The sequence below is a fragment of the Pieris rapae genome, chromosome 1, assembly GCF_905147795.1.
Source record: "Pieris rapae chromosome 1, ilPieRapa1.1, whole genome shotgun sequence".
Taxonomy (NCBI): Eukaryota; Metazoa; Arthropoda; class Insecta; order Lepidoptera; family Pieridae; genus Pieris; species Pieris rapae.
Window position 1 is genome coordinate 5,840,819 of NC_059509.1, and position 14,182 is coordinate 5,855,000.

At 30.2% G+C, this 14,182-nt stretch overlaps 2 protein-coding genes across 2 annotated transcripts; one reads left to right on the forward strand and one right to left on the reverse strand.

The window, feature by feature from the left end:
* Positions 1-2,176: 2,176 nt before the first annotated feature.
* LOC111004096 (zinc finger protein 708) lies at positions 2,177-9,475 on the reverse strand. The gene is made up of 11 exons (XM_022274944.2): positions 9,176-9,475; positions 8,870-9,064; positions 8,685-8,712; positions 7,993-8,227; positions 7,401-7,625; positions 6,984-7,157; positions 5,739-5,942; positions 4,948-5,118; positions 4,158-4,347; positions 3,843-4,004; positions 2,177-2,324 (listed from the first exon to the last, which is right to left on the reverse strand). The coding sequence occupies exons 1-11, from the start codon at positions 9,296-9,298 to the stop codon at positions 2,268-2,270; spliced, it is 1,764 nt and encodes a 587-aa protein (XP_022130636.2). The 5' UTR covers positions 9,299-9,475; the 3' UTR covers positions 2,177-2,267.
* Positions 9,476-9,923: 448 nt separating this feature from the next.
* LOC111004095 lies at positions 9,924-14,176 on the forward strand. Its single transcript, XM_022274943.2, has 2 exons — positions 9,924-11,193; positions 11,550-14,176. The coding sequence occupies exons 1-2, from the start codon at positions 10,159-10,161 to the stop codon at positions 11,817-11,819; spliced, it is 1,305 nt and encodes a 434-aa protein (XP_022130635.2). The 5' UTR covers positions 9,924-10,158; the 3' UTR covers positions 11,820-14,176.
* Positions 14,177-14,182: the final 6 nt, after the last annotated feature.

Consider the following 14,182-nt stretch of genomic DNA (forward strand, 5'->3'; position numbering starts at 1 on the left):
GCAACTTTTATTTCCACATAGATCGACACCAATATTCGAAAATTTTCAGTATAGCTCCCTCGAAAATCCCGATATACGCCCGTTTTATTGCTATAAATCAAAGCTCACGATTCAATGGAACGATCTGACGAATATTAAAAATATCTCAGATTAAGTCAAGTAAACATGCAATTTCATCATAGAAAGTATAATATCGTTAAATCTCTCTAAATGTTTTTAGAAAATAAATGATCAAACATTATTTTATTTTAAACAATATTACAAGCAAGTAATTAACAATTGGAAATAGAGATTAAACTAAATATCAAATAGAATTCATTTGTGTCATTTCATTACTTATATTTTAAAATTTAAACTAACGTGGATAATTCGACTCGATTATATTTTTCCTATCATATATAACTTTTCATTTCTGTCATATTTCGCATTGGCAAGTGACATAATTAAATCAGTTTTACTTTTATAAGAGTGCATGGCACTTAGCTTAGTTTTAGAGCTTATGGTAAGAACTAAGAATGTGTAAGACATTTACAACACCAACAGAGGGATCACCTATTTGCCTATAAAATAAAGTACCAAGGAAACAGGTATAGATAGTTAAGGGAAAAAATAAGCACAGTAGATGCTCAGTTGTTTCTTTTATTTTTATACCGAGTAAAAATAATTCAATGTAAACGACTCTACTCTTAGTATGTTTATATTTGCTTAAGAATTGGAACCTTGTGGAAAATGTGTCAGTGACATAACAATGGGTATCCAACGAATGGAGGACATGAATAGATGTGTTTTCTGAAAAGACTACTGGAAATTGTGTGTTGTTGTGCGAAAGATAATTTATTTTGCTGAAAGAAGACTTTATTTTATTATTAGTTGTCTTCTCTGGGAATCGGACCAACTCCCACTGAGCGAGTGCGAGTGTATAGGTTCTCTAGTTTTAATTCCAATCGAAAGAATGTATGTATTTACATTAAAGGAAACAACATAAAATGTTTGGGTCATCAAAAAAATAATTTCAAAAAAATTACCAATCTGTGAATTGCCTCGACATATTATTATTATGTACCCACAGAATAAAAGACGATCCTAGCAAAGTTTTCCATAATAGATAAAATGTTAAAATTTAAATTATTATTTAAATACTTCCTCTGTAACCTAGACATAAAGCAAATTTAAAACAAAAATAATATTGTTAACTTTGAAAATGTAACAATTTGTGAGTGCGTTTGTTTGAATGCATCCTGTGTAAGATATTTTAAAAAGAAAACAAGTTTTAAAATGTTAATCTTAAATTTTCAAATGGAACAGTTTATGATAGCGTTTGCTTTCTGGATATTTATCTGTTTAGCCTTCAATCATGCAGGTACATGTATTGTATTAATTTATTGCGGACATGGGGTAAGTTTAAATTAAATGGAGCATATTTCTTGAAGAATAAACAAAACATCTCTCGAAGTTTGCGGTGGTATATCGTAAAATATCCTGACAGATAAACATGCCAATGTAAAGTTTTAATAAGGCTTGTGAATAATTTGATAACTCTGGGACGGTTTGATCAACGCTCAAGAGAACCATACTATCAACGAAGAAGAACTTGATATTCTAATTTACTTTCCGGCTTTTCCGACAACATCGGTGAGGGTAGGTGAAAATAAAATTGTAGTTTAAAAGTAAAATACACCGTGTATTTTTAATGATATTCATATTATAAGTTATGTTGAAGAACGCTTGGTTCAAAAATTACCCTCAGGCGATACAGAAAGGAAAACAAAATTTCTGTCTTCATGTCTAGGCACATTTGATCGAAGATTCTAATTTTTTTCATATTATTTGGACAGTTTAGCAATATCGGTATGTATACAATAATAATGTTTGGTCTACACAAAAATATCCATCCTATCTATAGTAATAATATAAAGAGGAAGGATTTGTAGTACTTACCTGTTTGTAAAGAATTGGCTCAAAAAGGACTGGACCGGTTTTAAAAAATATTTTGCCATTTTAATGCTACATTATCATAAATCATAAAAAAATTAGTTACCACAGTTACTGCCATATAAAAATAATAGCATGTTGCCATGCCAGAACCAAAAATTAGAATAGATAGAAAGCCGAGGATTCCTGCGAGATGAGCTAATTTATACTTTGATTTTACACTTTTGATCATTAAAAGACAATATCTTTATGTAAATAATTTATTCACTGTATAACCATTATTGACATATCTGTTAATTAAAAGAAATACTGATACTTGATATAAATCTATATAATTACTGTAAATCGCTCTTCGGAACATTTAAAGAATTCACATCGGTTTTGTGATATTCCTGAAACAAAAGTACACAAGTTTCATTATTTTATTCAGGTATAATCAGGATAATATATCTCTAAGTGAAGGCAATTTAATAATTACGGAAAATTGAATACGGTTAACTTTTTCATTATTAAAATTAGTGATTATAATGTTTGTTTAAAAATCTCATATTTATATAATTTAACTTAGTCAAGTATATTTTTGACTGTTAGTCTGGACACGTCTGCAACATGCGCAGTCCTTTTAATAAGGCTTTGTTATGATATTTTTTTTTATTACAACTCTACTAGATCAATATAATTTGGAGCATAACTTGTTGAGGACTATGGTAAGTCATTACTACTACCAGTTTTTACGATATTTTTTTAAAATCTTATACTTAGCGACGCCTTGAAAGGCCGAAATTATTTTCCAATGAATGACTTACCGTTATATTGGACTGAAAATGTATAAACCAATATTTATATTGCGATGTTATAGTCTTTCAAAAACTAGACATTTTTTAAATAATTTAATTATTTTAAGCAAATTTAAAACATAAATAAAATATCATAATACAAAAGACTCCCCAGGACTGCCTTTATAACTGCCATTAAGTTACAGTTTCTAATATAAAAAATCTAAGTAAGCAGCAGTGGCGAAGAGTCCATACAAGCCGATTCCCACCGGGTTACCTTTCAAAAATCAGTTCCATATTCATACAAAAGTATTTACATTCTATTTCATTAACAAAGTATTATTAATTAAATGCCTGCGCGATTTACAATAGCAATAGTAATTCTTAGCAATACCCTAAGTATCACATTTCATTTTATAGTCGTAAATTAATCAGCGCGTCAATTTTTCGTACCTAAATTACATTAAAGGTAACTCGACGAATTACAGCTTATCTCGGCCAACGTTTTACTATAAGGCGAAAAGAGACAGAGCGTGTCAAACCATCTCTTTCTAATGCTCGCTAACTGTACGTAAAATTTAAAGAAAGATAAGGCTGATCGCGACCGGCTTGCAGTTCTCTCCTCTCCTCTATTAGAAAGAGACAAAGAAATTATTGTTATTGAACCACGGCACGGGAGAAAGAAAACACGACAAAATTAAAAAGAATTAGCGTTATAATGAAATCCTTCGCAAGTCATATTCTTTTTATTTTGGCATATTTTCGCGTTCCATTTCGTTTGGTTGAAAATAGATTATTTTTAGTATGTGACATGTGTTCCTATACCACTGGTCCGTGATAATTTCGTTTGTTATATTTTAATATTTGTGTTATTTAAACTGTGACTGATTCTGTAATTTAATTTAATCGCAGATTTGGTTAAATACTGTGGATTTTGTTTGTTATTATGGCTTTAATTCATATAGAGTGCTGTTCAACATTTTTTTGGACCGGCTTCCCTTTGCCAAAATTTCACCCTTCGCCACTGGACTAAGCAGTAATGTACAACATGAATAAATACTTGAATAAATACTCAAGGATGTAAATGACGATGGTAATAACGTAACAATATATCGAAAATTCATAAAAAAATACCTGTGAAACTTGTTGTACCGAATAGCAGTCATTCATTTGAACTGTCATTTTGTCGGGGTGTGCACGCAAGCGATGAGAGCGTAACGTAGACGCGTACGCAAACCGCTCGTCGCACCATTTGCACGACAGCGGCTTATCGCCCGTATGCATTGCTAGATGTACCTGTTATAAAAGAATAATATTTTACTGAAACTTTAACTTATTTTACTTCGACCTTTTATCGGTGGAGATGAACACATTTCTACTAAACACAATATGTGTCTGTTTTTAATAAAAAAATCTGTGTATCCTACACATATTTTAAACAAATATTACCTTTAAAGTCTGTCTTCGTTTGAACGCCTTATTGCAATAGTTGCAGACATGCGAACACTTCTCATCGTGGACTAGGAGGTGTTTCCTTAGCGTTCGTCGACTGTTAAGTACGCGACTGCATACAAAGCATACATACGATGTCTCTTCGTGTGTGTCCATATGTGTTTTTAGATTCGAGTACGTTTTGAAGCTGTAAATTTAAATAAAAAATATTTTATTAGACCAATATGGATGTGTAGTTATTATGATAACCGATATTCAAACTTCAATGTCTTATTAATTGTTTCTGTAATTTTTAATAATAATTAATCACAAAAATAGGCATGCAAATGATACATTAGTTTTCATAAAGTCATAAAATAAGAACATCAGTCATAATAAAGTAAACAATTTTATGAAGCTGTTCTTTGAAATCATCCAATAACCGAGTATGTGAATAACTTTCACACGATTAAGGGTTTGGTAATAGCGGTCTTATTATAAAAAACTTTTTAAACTAAGCCTTTTTTACATTCATAATTTGATGACCATTTTCCAGTGATAAAATTCTAACAGTCTTAGGGTCTGTTTCACAATGTCCGGATAAGTTCCGTATAAGCTATTTTTTACTTATTGGTAGGATAAACTAGTGTTTGTTGCGTTTCACGAATGTCAGATAGCGCTATTTCTCATACATTCAACACATAAAAATTCTTTCGAATAATTTATGTGTTGCATAGCTATTTGTTACTTTATCCATACATTGTGAAACAGGCCGTTAGTATAATTAAAAAATCACAAGTTAACTTACGCTTTAGAACACTTCCGACACGTGTAAGGTTTATCGTCACTATGTATGGCGCGGTGTTGCCTCAATTCGCCATTTGTGCCACACGCATATCCACACTGGTCGCACACATAGCTCTTTATCTTTTCATGGACTATACGCTTGTGGGATACTGCCGATGAACGAGTGGTGAATCTGTAAACAAATATTATAAACATAATTAAAGGAAGGAAAATTTATTACATTACTGTTTGGTGAAATAAAATGTCTCTTGATGTAAATAATGTCTGGAATTCGCGTTATTTTGCAGCAGCAGTGCAGAGCAGTGTTGTTGGTAGAGTTTTCAGTGTATATTTCATTATTGTAATATAAGTTCCGATTTTAATTTTAGTATTAAGTTTTGACATAAATCTTAATATATATAAATCTCGTCTCACAATGTTTGTCCTCAATGGACTCCTAAACCACTTAACCGATTATAATAAAATTCGCACACCATGTGCAGGTCGATCCAACTTGAGAGATAGGATAGGTAAGATCTTTAATTATAGTCGCAATTTTATTTTATTGCAAATTATTTGGTTATTATTTGATACAATTCTAACAGATGGCGCTGAGTTAAAGGTAGTTTAGTTTAGGTCCGTGTCGTGGTACCAACGTTTCACATAAGTTTTCCTACGTTTTCCCTTGATCAATTTACTACTATGTAATATAACAAAAACCTTAGCCATAGCTACGCTTGGCCGAGTATGCTAGTATAATATATAGGTGACCGGGTTATACAGTTTTATAATTAAAAAAAACATGACACTTACTTCTCATTACAAACGTCACATTCGTATATTTTCCTCTGCTCTATCGGTACATGTGATCTTTCGTGGGATTTGACTAGATCTTTTGACGTAAACACTTTATCACACGATGAACACGGGAATGTTCTTTCAGACTTCGGTATATGCCTTAACTTATGTCTTTGAAGTTCCTCAATTGTTTTCGCTGTTTTTGGACATTGGTCACAGCTGAAATATTTTATTAATTTTGTCAAACAAAAGTTGAATATAACCTACTAATTAAAAAAAAGAACAATCAGCCTAAATGAACCTTTTTAGCCAAAACACTCGTTTGGCTCTCTTCATCAAGAAAATTTGACAGATAACAGAATCAGTATCATAAATAAAGGCATATCTATGTGATATTCGGTCCTTACATATGAAATTGACGTTTTGACGTACTGGCCACTTTGACTCAAATATCTCCTCTTTGCAAGGTATAAATTTCGACTGTGATGGGGCAGTGCAAACAGCCTTTAAAGATTTTATTACTATACGTCCAAATGGTTTATATTAGTAAAGAGTTCGATGAACTACCTATAAGATGGCAAAATGAACAGATAGCAATGGTACATACTTTGATTAATTGAATATATTCTATTTAAAAAAATCTTCTTGTTCTTCCCACACAAAACGCCAATTTCATATGTCCATAAGGACCTGACATGTAATTGATTAAGAATATAACTATGTTTCGACAAAACATTACACAATTGTTATAAATAAATAAGACAACAAAATTAGTATATTCTTCTGGAGGACATGTCTTGGACGCATACTTTCTATTCATTCATATATAAGGAATAAACACACTATTGAGGTCTTAGCGGATTTGTTATAATCCGTAGTAGTTAAATTGTTAACCTGCCTAAATTTTGACGTCCGACGAATTTCAGAATATGCAAAACTATAACTAATATCAAATAACATACCCATAAAGAACACAAAAAATACATAGTTAATGAAAAGTAATACATCATGATCATTTATATTAGGAATATGGACAGCTAATATTTATACAGCAGCAATCAATATAGATAGATAGAGTTGGAGCTGAGCAGATGAAGGCAGGAATTGCATTCTATAGCCTTTCTCCGAACCCTATAAAATTTGTTAAGAACGGAAGAGTTATCTGATTCAAGATCATGGGAAGAGCATAGGCCATAGAATATGTTTATGTAATGTAATTAAACATAATGGGTTTTGCAAATTAATAAACAAAATACTTACTGTAATGCATCTGGACTTTTGTGGTCCTGAATGTGTTTATACATAACTGTTCTTGAATTAAGTGAAATGCCACAACTACAATGCACTATAGGTGTCGCTTTATGCTTCCACATACAATGTGTATTTAACTTATACCAACTAGAAAAGTCTAGATTACATTCTTCGCAATTAAACCTGTAAAATGATATTTTCTTTACATTTATTAGCATTAAAGCAGCAGTTATTTATGATGAATTTGCGAGTGCATCCATTTAAGTGAATTGTATATTTAGGAAAAACGCTAATAAAACTAATAGACCAGGAAAGACATTGTATGTTAGTATATTGTATATTAGAAGTATATTATATTTTCTCGATCTATGGTATCTCAAACCAATATGTAATTTTCGTTTGTAAATATTAAATCTTTGGACATACCTAATTAGATCTGTGACTTTAATTGAATTCCGATTGTCGGATTTCCTTGAGCCTCGTCGTGGTCGAGATTTATGTTCAGCTACATGCCTGTAGATGGCACTCTTTGATGTCAAAACAAAGCCACATATGCAAAATGTATACACTTTTTTCTGGTGGACAGTGTAATAGTGACTGCGCAATGATTCCCATGAGTGCACACGTTTCGGACACTCTGCACAAGACATTCTGGAAGTATCTTATCTTACAAAACAATCTTTAAAATATATATTCAGATTCAAATCATCACATGATATATTATATTGGTTCTTACAGTAAATTTTTTAAGTAACTCTATATTTAATATTTTAAGAGAAAAACTTTAAATACTTTTATTATTGATATACCATAAACATCTTAATAATACTTGAAATGAACCTATGGGTAATACTGCATTCTATGAATTCCCAGAGCCCTAGGGCAGAAACAACTTCTGTTGTACAAACAGAAGTCTTTTCTGCCATAGTAAAACAATTCAGCAGGCTACTTTTTCACATCTCATAAAATCTGGCTGGATGAGGAGATGAGAGTCATCATCTAAGCCATTGACACTTACTTAACAAAATTCTTTAGTTTAGCTCTTGGATCCTTAAGAAGTTTTTCTAGTTCTTCCCTATCTTTATCAGTCATTTCTCTTGGTTTGATGCCTGAGGCTTGCTTAACCTTGGTTTCCTTTAAAGATGCTAGGGTAACACCATCACTACTATCACTATCACATTCATTGTTGTCATTATCATAGTCAATATTGTCATCATCAACATCAGAGTAGGTTACTTCATTATTAAGAGTGGCTGTAATATATAATATTTTTTTTTATTTGTGAACTATTTGAAATAAAGATTTAATGCAATATTTGTAGAAATTACAATAGGTAACATAAAAAATATTAATTAATTAATTAGTTCCACTATCCATTTTCTTATTCCATGGATTGTATAATAACGTACCTGTTTAAATATTTTTAGAAAAAAGTATTCCTTAAGTATGCTTGTTTAATTAAATGATAACATTACTAGTAATCTAGCTATGAAATCTATAATTTTTAAAAGTAGCATGTAAATTTTAGCCATAGGGCATTCTTCTTCTCTTAAAACATAACTTTATTTGTTTCAAATTTTGTGTAATTTTCACAAGAATCATATACATTGTACATGTCTTAAAATTTATTATTTGATTTTAACAGAAAAGATTTTGTTTATAATAGTATATGAAATAATTCTTATTTTTAGTAAATCAAGAAAAGCTTACCTACTATTTCATCCATTTCAACTTTAACCTGGAAAATATTTTGATAGATATAATTGTTACAGTTGTTTAGATTTTTCAATTCAATACTAATCTTTTTAAAATATGAACTAAACACAATATAAAATTGTAAGATACACTAAAAATATATTGTGACAGTTAAAAATTTAATAAATTTTCTTACTTACCTCAGATTTAATTTCAGTTATTCTATAATTTAAATCATCATCTAGCTTAAGTTCAAGCTTTTCATCTGCCCTTGCACACATATTTTGTAAATTTTCTTGAACTTTATAACATTCCAAAACAAATAATTGAAATGATATCATTTTTTCTTCACAATTTAGGCAAATTTTTGTAGGAAGTGTGTCATCTTCAGATATCTATGTAAATGAAATAATTATTTAAAAATAAGTAAATTAAAATGATTTAGCAACAAACACCTGCTGTGTGAGCTAAAAAAATGTTCATTATAATTTTATAACATTACTTACAGTTATTTGTATAAATTCTTGTATAATTTTCAGTATATTTTTATTACTCTCTTCGCTTAAATCTTTTAAAACATGATCCTTATTCGCACAGAGGCGACATATTTTTTTTACATCTATAGCCATGGTTATCGAATACCGAAATCTCGAGTCTTAACTCTTAGTTTAAATAAAATCTTAGCTAATAATATAACCGATGGATTTCATTATAAATGATGTTATATTTACTCTTAATTATGAGAAAGTAAAAAAAACTATTTAATGACAAATTTAAAAATAATAAATTCACAACAAACTTTGAAGAGTACAGAATCCAGAAACAGAAAACAATTGAGATGAGAGATCAAACGACTGACATATGACACTTGTCAGCAATTTAGCATAGAGTATAATATTAAAAAAAAAGGAAATGATAATTAAATATCTTGCAAGTGAAATAATGAAAATTAGTGATCCCTCGCCAGTTGATTTGCTGTATTAACAGAAAGTGTTATAGTGCATTATATAAATATGTTAAAAATACCGTGTGGAAGATTTAAGAAACCAAGTTAAACGTTAGAATAACATGGGAATTAGTGAACGAAAATGAGATTTGGCAATTGTCTTTCTTAAAAAAAAAGATGAAATGTTTAAATATTTTTTTATATTATAAAAATGATAGTAATTAGTAGTCTGTTCATCCTTAAAAGATTTTTCTTGATAATACGCTGTGGTTTTATCTGGCGCTTTTTGTCAAATTTGTAATCTGTTTCACAGAATAATGGCTTCCAAAACTTTAAACGATTACAAAAGTCTAACGTAAATACAAAGCTTCATAGTACATTATTTTCCTAAGTTCTATAAATTTAAATAATTAAGATTATGTTGCAAGTTGTGGTTTACATAATGAAGGTAAATTTATACTAACAAATGCTTAAAACAATTATGTTTACCAGACATAATTAAAAGGAGACGAAGCTATAGGGGATTAAAAGTTAAGTTGAAAGATGGATATTCATTCAGAATTTGTTGAGCCCCTGTCACCTAGAATATCTTACAATAACAGCAGTAGTTACTGGAAAAGTGAGGATAGTGGCTATCATACATCTTTTACCCCTGGCTCATTAGAATGCTCCGAAGTATCAAACGATAGTATTAACTCCACTTTTATAAAAGGACGGATATGCTTCAGAGGTCCTTATCAGGTAGACTACTTCAATATATCTCCCGATGACCTTGTATCACATGCCAACATTTCAGCTTGTATTAGAAATAATGATTCTTTTAAAGATTCTCCGAAAGGTCGAAGAGGCATTAAGAGGCCGTTTCCTGATGAATTAGAGAACATTGATATTCCATATAATTCCATACCTACTCCAACATCCTTAATAGCTGGTGGCTTGAGAAAACTAAAATTTAATGATAGTAAACCAAAAGCATCTAGGAGCTTAGGTCACACAGATGATTTACATGAATTTTATAATCTTCATGAAAAAGTACACACTTTTCCATCCACTCCGATAAAGAAGACTTGTAGAACAAATTGTCACTTAAACAGTCCAACAAGCTTAAAGAGGCCAGCGAAGAAGTTAAACTTTGCTATCCATTCACTCTCATGTGAAGCCAAAGGATTGCAACCGGTGACTAAAGTTACTAAGTCAAAGGCAGTGAAATCTATTCAATTTAGACCTGAACAGAAAATTGATATTATTAAAATGTTGTATGAAAAGGTCAACATGAGACCTCCATTAATGAAGATATTTAGTTACTTATCTAATGAGGACATTTTCAATTTCACTTTAGTTAGCCCATTGTGGCTAACAGTCTGGGAAAATATAAGTGTCACAAGTAAACTGTTGGAGTACAGAACATTCCTCAAAAATGTGGAGGAGAATGTAGAGAACAGAGATGTTGCACCAAAAATTATTGGATCACACCAGAAAAAGCCACTTTCAGAAACACATAATATTATAGTTTCAAAAACTCGACCCGTTAGTCCACCAGATACACCAAGGACTATTAAGTTCAAGAGATTTACAAAGGTGAGGTGCTTAAATGTAAAGTTCAAGGACCTTATATAATAATACATTAGTATTAAAAATAAACTATAAATTACATTAAGTCTAAACAGTTTTGAAAATATAAAAGGTGTATTGTTGGTGGTTTTTCTGACCAGTTAGTTGCACTAAATCATGATACATATGTTTTATTCTTCACTTATTTATTATTATGCCATGTACTGCTTACCACAGTTTCATTTCTTTTTATGTCTATATTAATTAACTTTTTTGTTGTACAATTGTTATAAAGATATAGTAAGGTTTGCTTATTGGAATGTTATTTGACATGGCTGTATAAATGTTTATATTTTGTTCTTATTTATTATGCATATTTATAGGCTGCATCTCTGGATCTACGAAAACAACTGTCTTGTGTAAGATGCCATCAACCTGCCAAGGTAACAGAAGAAAGCTCTGGAGAAGAATGGGTGGAATGTACAAGTGTTACTTGCTCTTACCAGTATTGTAAGTTCTGTAAATGTGACAGACATCCAGGTAAGAAATGCTTTAAATATGATTTGGATGGCCCTAGCCCTTCTAAACGGAAGAAAAATACTTATGCTATTGGCACCAAGAAGAGCCGAAAAAATCTGAGGCGGCTGTTGTGACTTAAGTATAAGAATGAAGTATCCCAGTGATTTGTTATTATCATTGCATTCCATGTCCAAAGATTGTTGATTTACAAAATCATTTTTAAGAGATTAGGGTTTTTTTTGAAGTTCATAGAGTTATCTAGGGTCTGATCTAGTGCCATTTTTATTGAAGTAGGATATAACGGCATTTTATTTACCTCATAATTTACTTTAATGTTTTAAAATGGCTGCATTTGAATGGTTAATGTAGGATACCATGGCGGTTTTGCTTTATTGTAATTTTTGGGACCAACATCTTTAAGATAGCAAGTAACATGGGTGTGGGCGTCTCACAAATGATGCATTTGTGCTTTACAAAAGAATACATTTTACTAGTTTTAAAATTTGAAGTTAATTTAATGACAGACTGATAGATTTGCCATAAATGGTTAGTTTTAAGTTTTGTAAATAAATTAGTAATATAATTTTTATGGTTATTCCAATTAGCAATATTTTTTGTTTGTCTCAAAAGCATTTAAGACTAGTTCAAATCACTAGCTGACAATGTACAAGTGTTCCTGTGATAATCCATCAACTATTTTAACATATTAAAATATTTAAAAAATCTCAACACATTAAAACTAGTAAACTGGTAATATTATTATTACCTACTAAGGCAAAATATAAAATAAAATTACTTAAAATTCCTTATTGTACTAGTAACACGCAATGTTTGATACAACTTAAAAAATAAGAAATTTTGTTTTATAATTGCCTTGATTCAGTCACACCTTAATATCTAGAGACTGTCTTTCGCCATTTTAGTTATGTAGCATACTCATTAGAATAAGGTTTTAATTTGGTTTAATTGGTTTAAAAACATCACTCCTTTTAATTTATAAATGTGAAATTTGTACATTGATGTAATTGGGAAGACAATTTACTATTATGTCTTGATAGATTGAATTAATTATGATTTCCATGACGTTATATTAATACATGCAGATGCATTATAAGCTACATATTCTGTAGGAATTGTAATTTCTCTAACAAAAAAACCTTATTAATTTTATTAACATTCTTATAAAAATACTCTTTTTTTCTAGTCTTATCAATTTAAAATAGCCATAACTTATATTCTGTTTTAAATTTAATGTACCCAATCACATCAAATATTTAGTCATTTTAATTGAACATCACGTTACATTTTTAAAATACTCAATGGCACAATTGTTAGTAAGAATTACTATTTTAAAGATACTTTTATAATTGAATTGGGGTCGCCTTCTGCAGTTTACCGTTAAGAGGTCCCTTCCTTGCTCGAAATTAAACGCCTACGAAGTAAGACGCTAACGGTTTTTTAGTTTTTAATTTCTCATGTTATAATTAAATGCCTGTAAAATGATTAATGTCCCATTGTTTAAAGCTTTTTTTATAAACGAAGGAAACTAGAAAAATATTTCGGATTAGATTTAATGGTATCAGAAAAAGAATTTTTGTGGTCCGAAAGTTTAAAATTTTTATCCAACTGTTGAATTTTGCATTTTTTTGATCTAATTAAGCAATCTGAGAAACAGGTTTCGGAGGCCTTACAAAACTTTATAAATGTAACATAACACCTGCACCATTGATAGTCATAATCCTTAATTTTGAAGTATTTGTAATGGTAATGTAATATAATATATCCTAGTTAGTAAACTGTGCTAATTAAAAGTCGCAGTTTTGTATTATTTCATCATCGACGTAATCCCAGTGTAGCACTAGGGTTAGCAGCTGAGAGGTTTACGTACGTGTATGCAAATATTTAAGTATCAATCATTTTAAAATATACGAGAATTATATTACGCTGTACTTGTTACAAAACATGGATTGAAGCAATATTTTATTTGATTGGTGATGAATATTTGACACTAGGAAAGCCCTAACCCTGGAAGAACTCACCTTGACTCGATGGCATACCCCAGCTCAGCCATAGAAATGTAACTTTCTACCACAGAAAGAATTATTTATTACCAATTGTGCAAGAAGCTTCATTTATGTACATTATGTTGAATTTCGCCAATTTCTTCTTTTTTTGTATGGGCAAAACAATTGTGACATCTATAAGGTTTTATGAATCCTGTTTTCACAGGCCTGCCTGATAATGATTAATTACTTTAAAAAGTAAATATTATCTTATTTATTTGTAAATAATTCTTTCATTTTAATGATTAGATTTAGTTAATTTGATAATTTGATTGATTTATCTAATAATTTTATCTTGATTCAGTAGGGAAGACTACTTATACTTTGTTGTCCTAGTATTTGTAGTGATTAATGTAAATATTGTTTTAATGTGATTTCTGAATGATTTACTTGAAATGCTCTCTTTCTTAATAAAAGTATAAAAATTGTGTTTG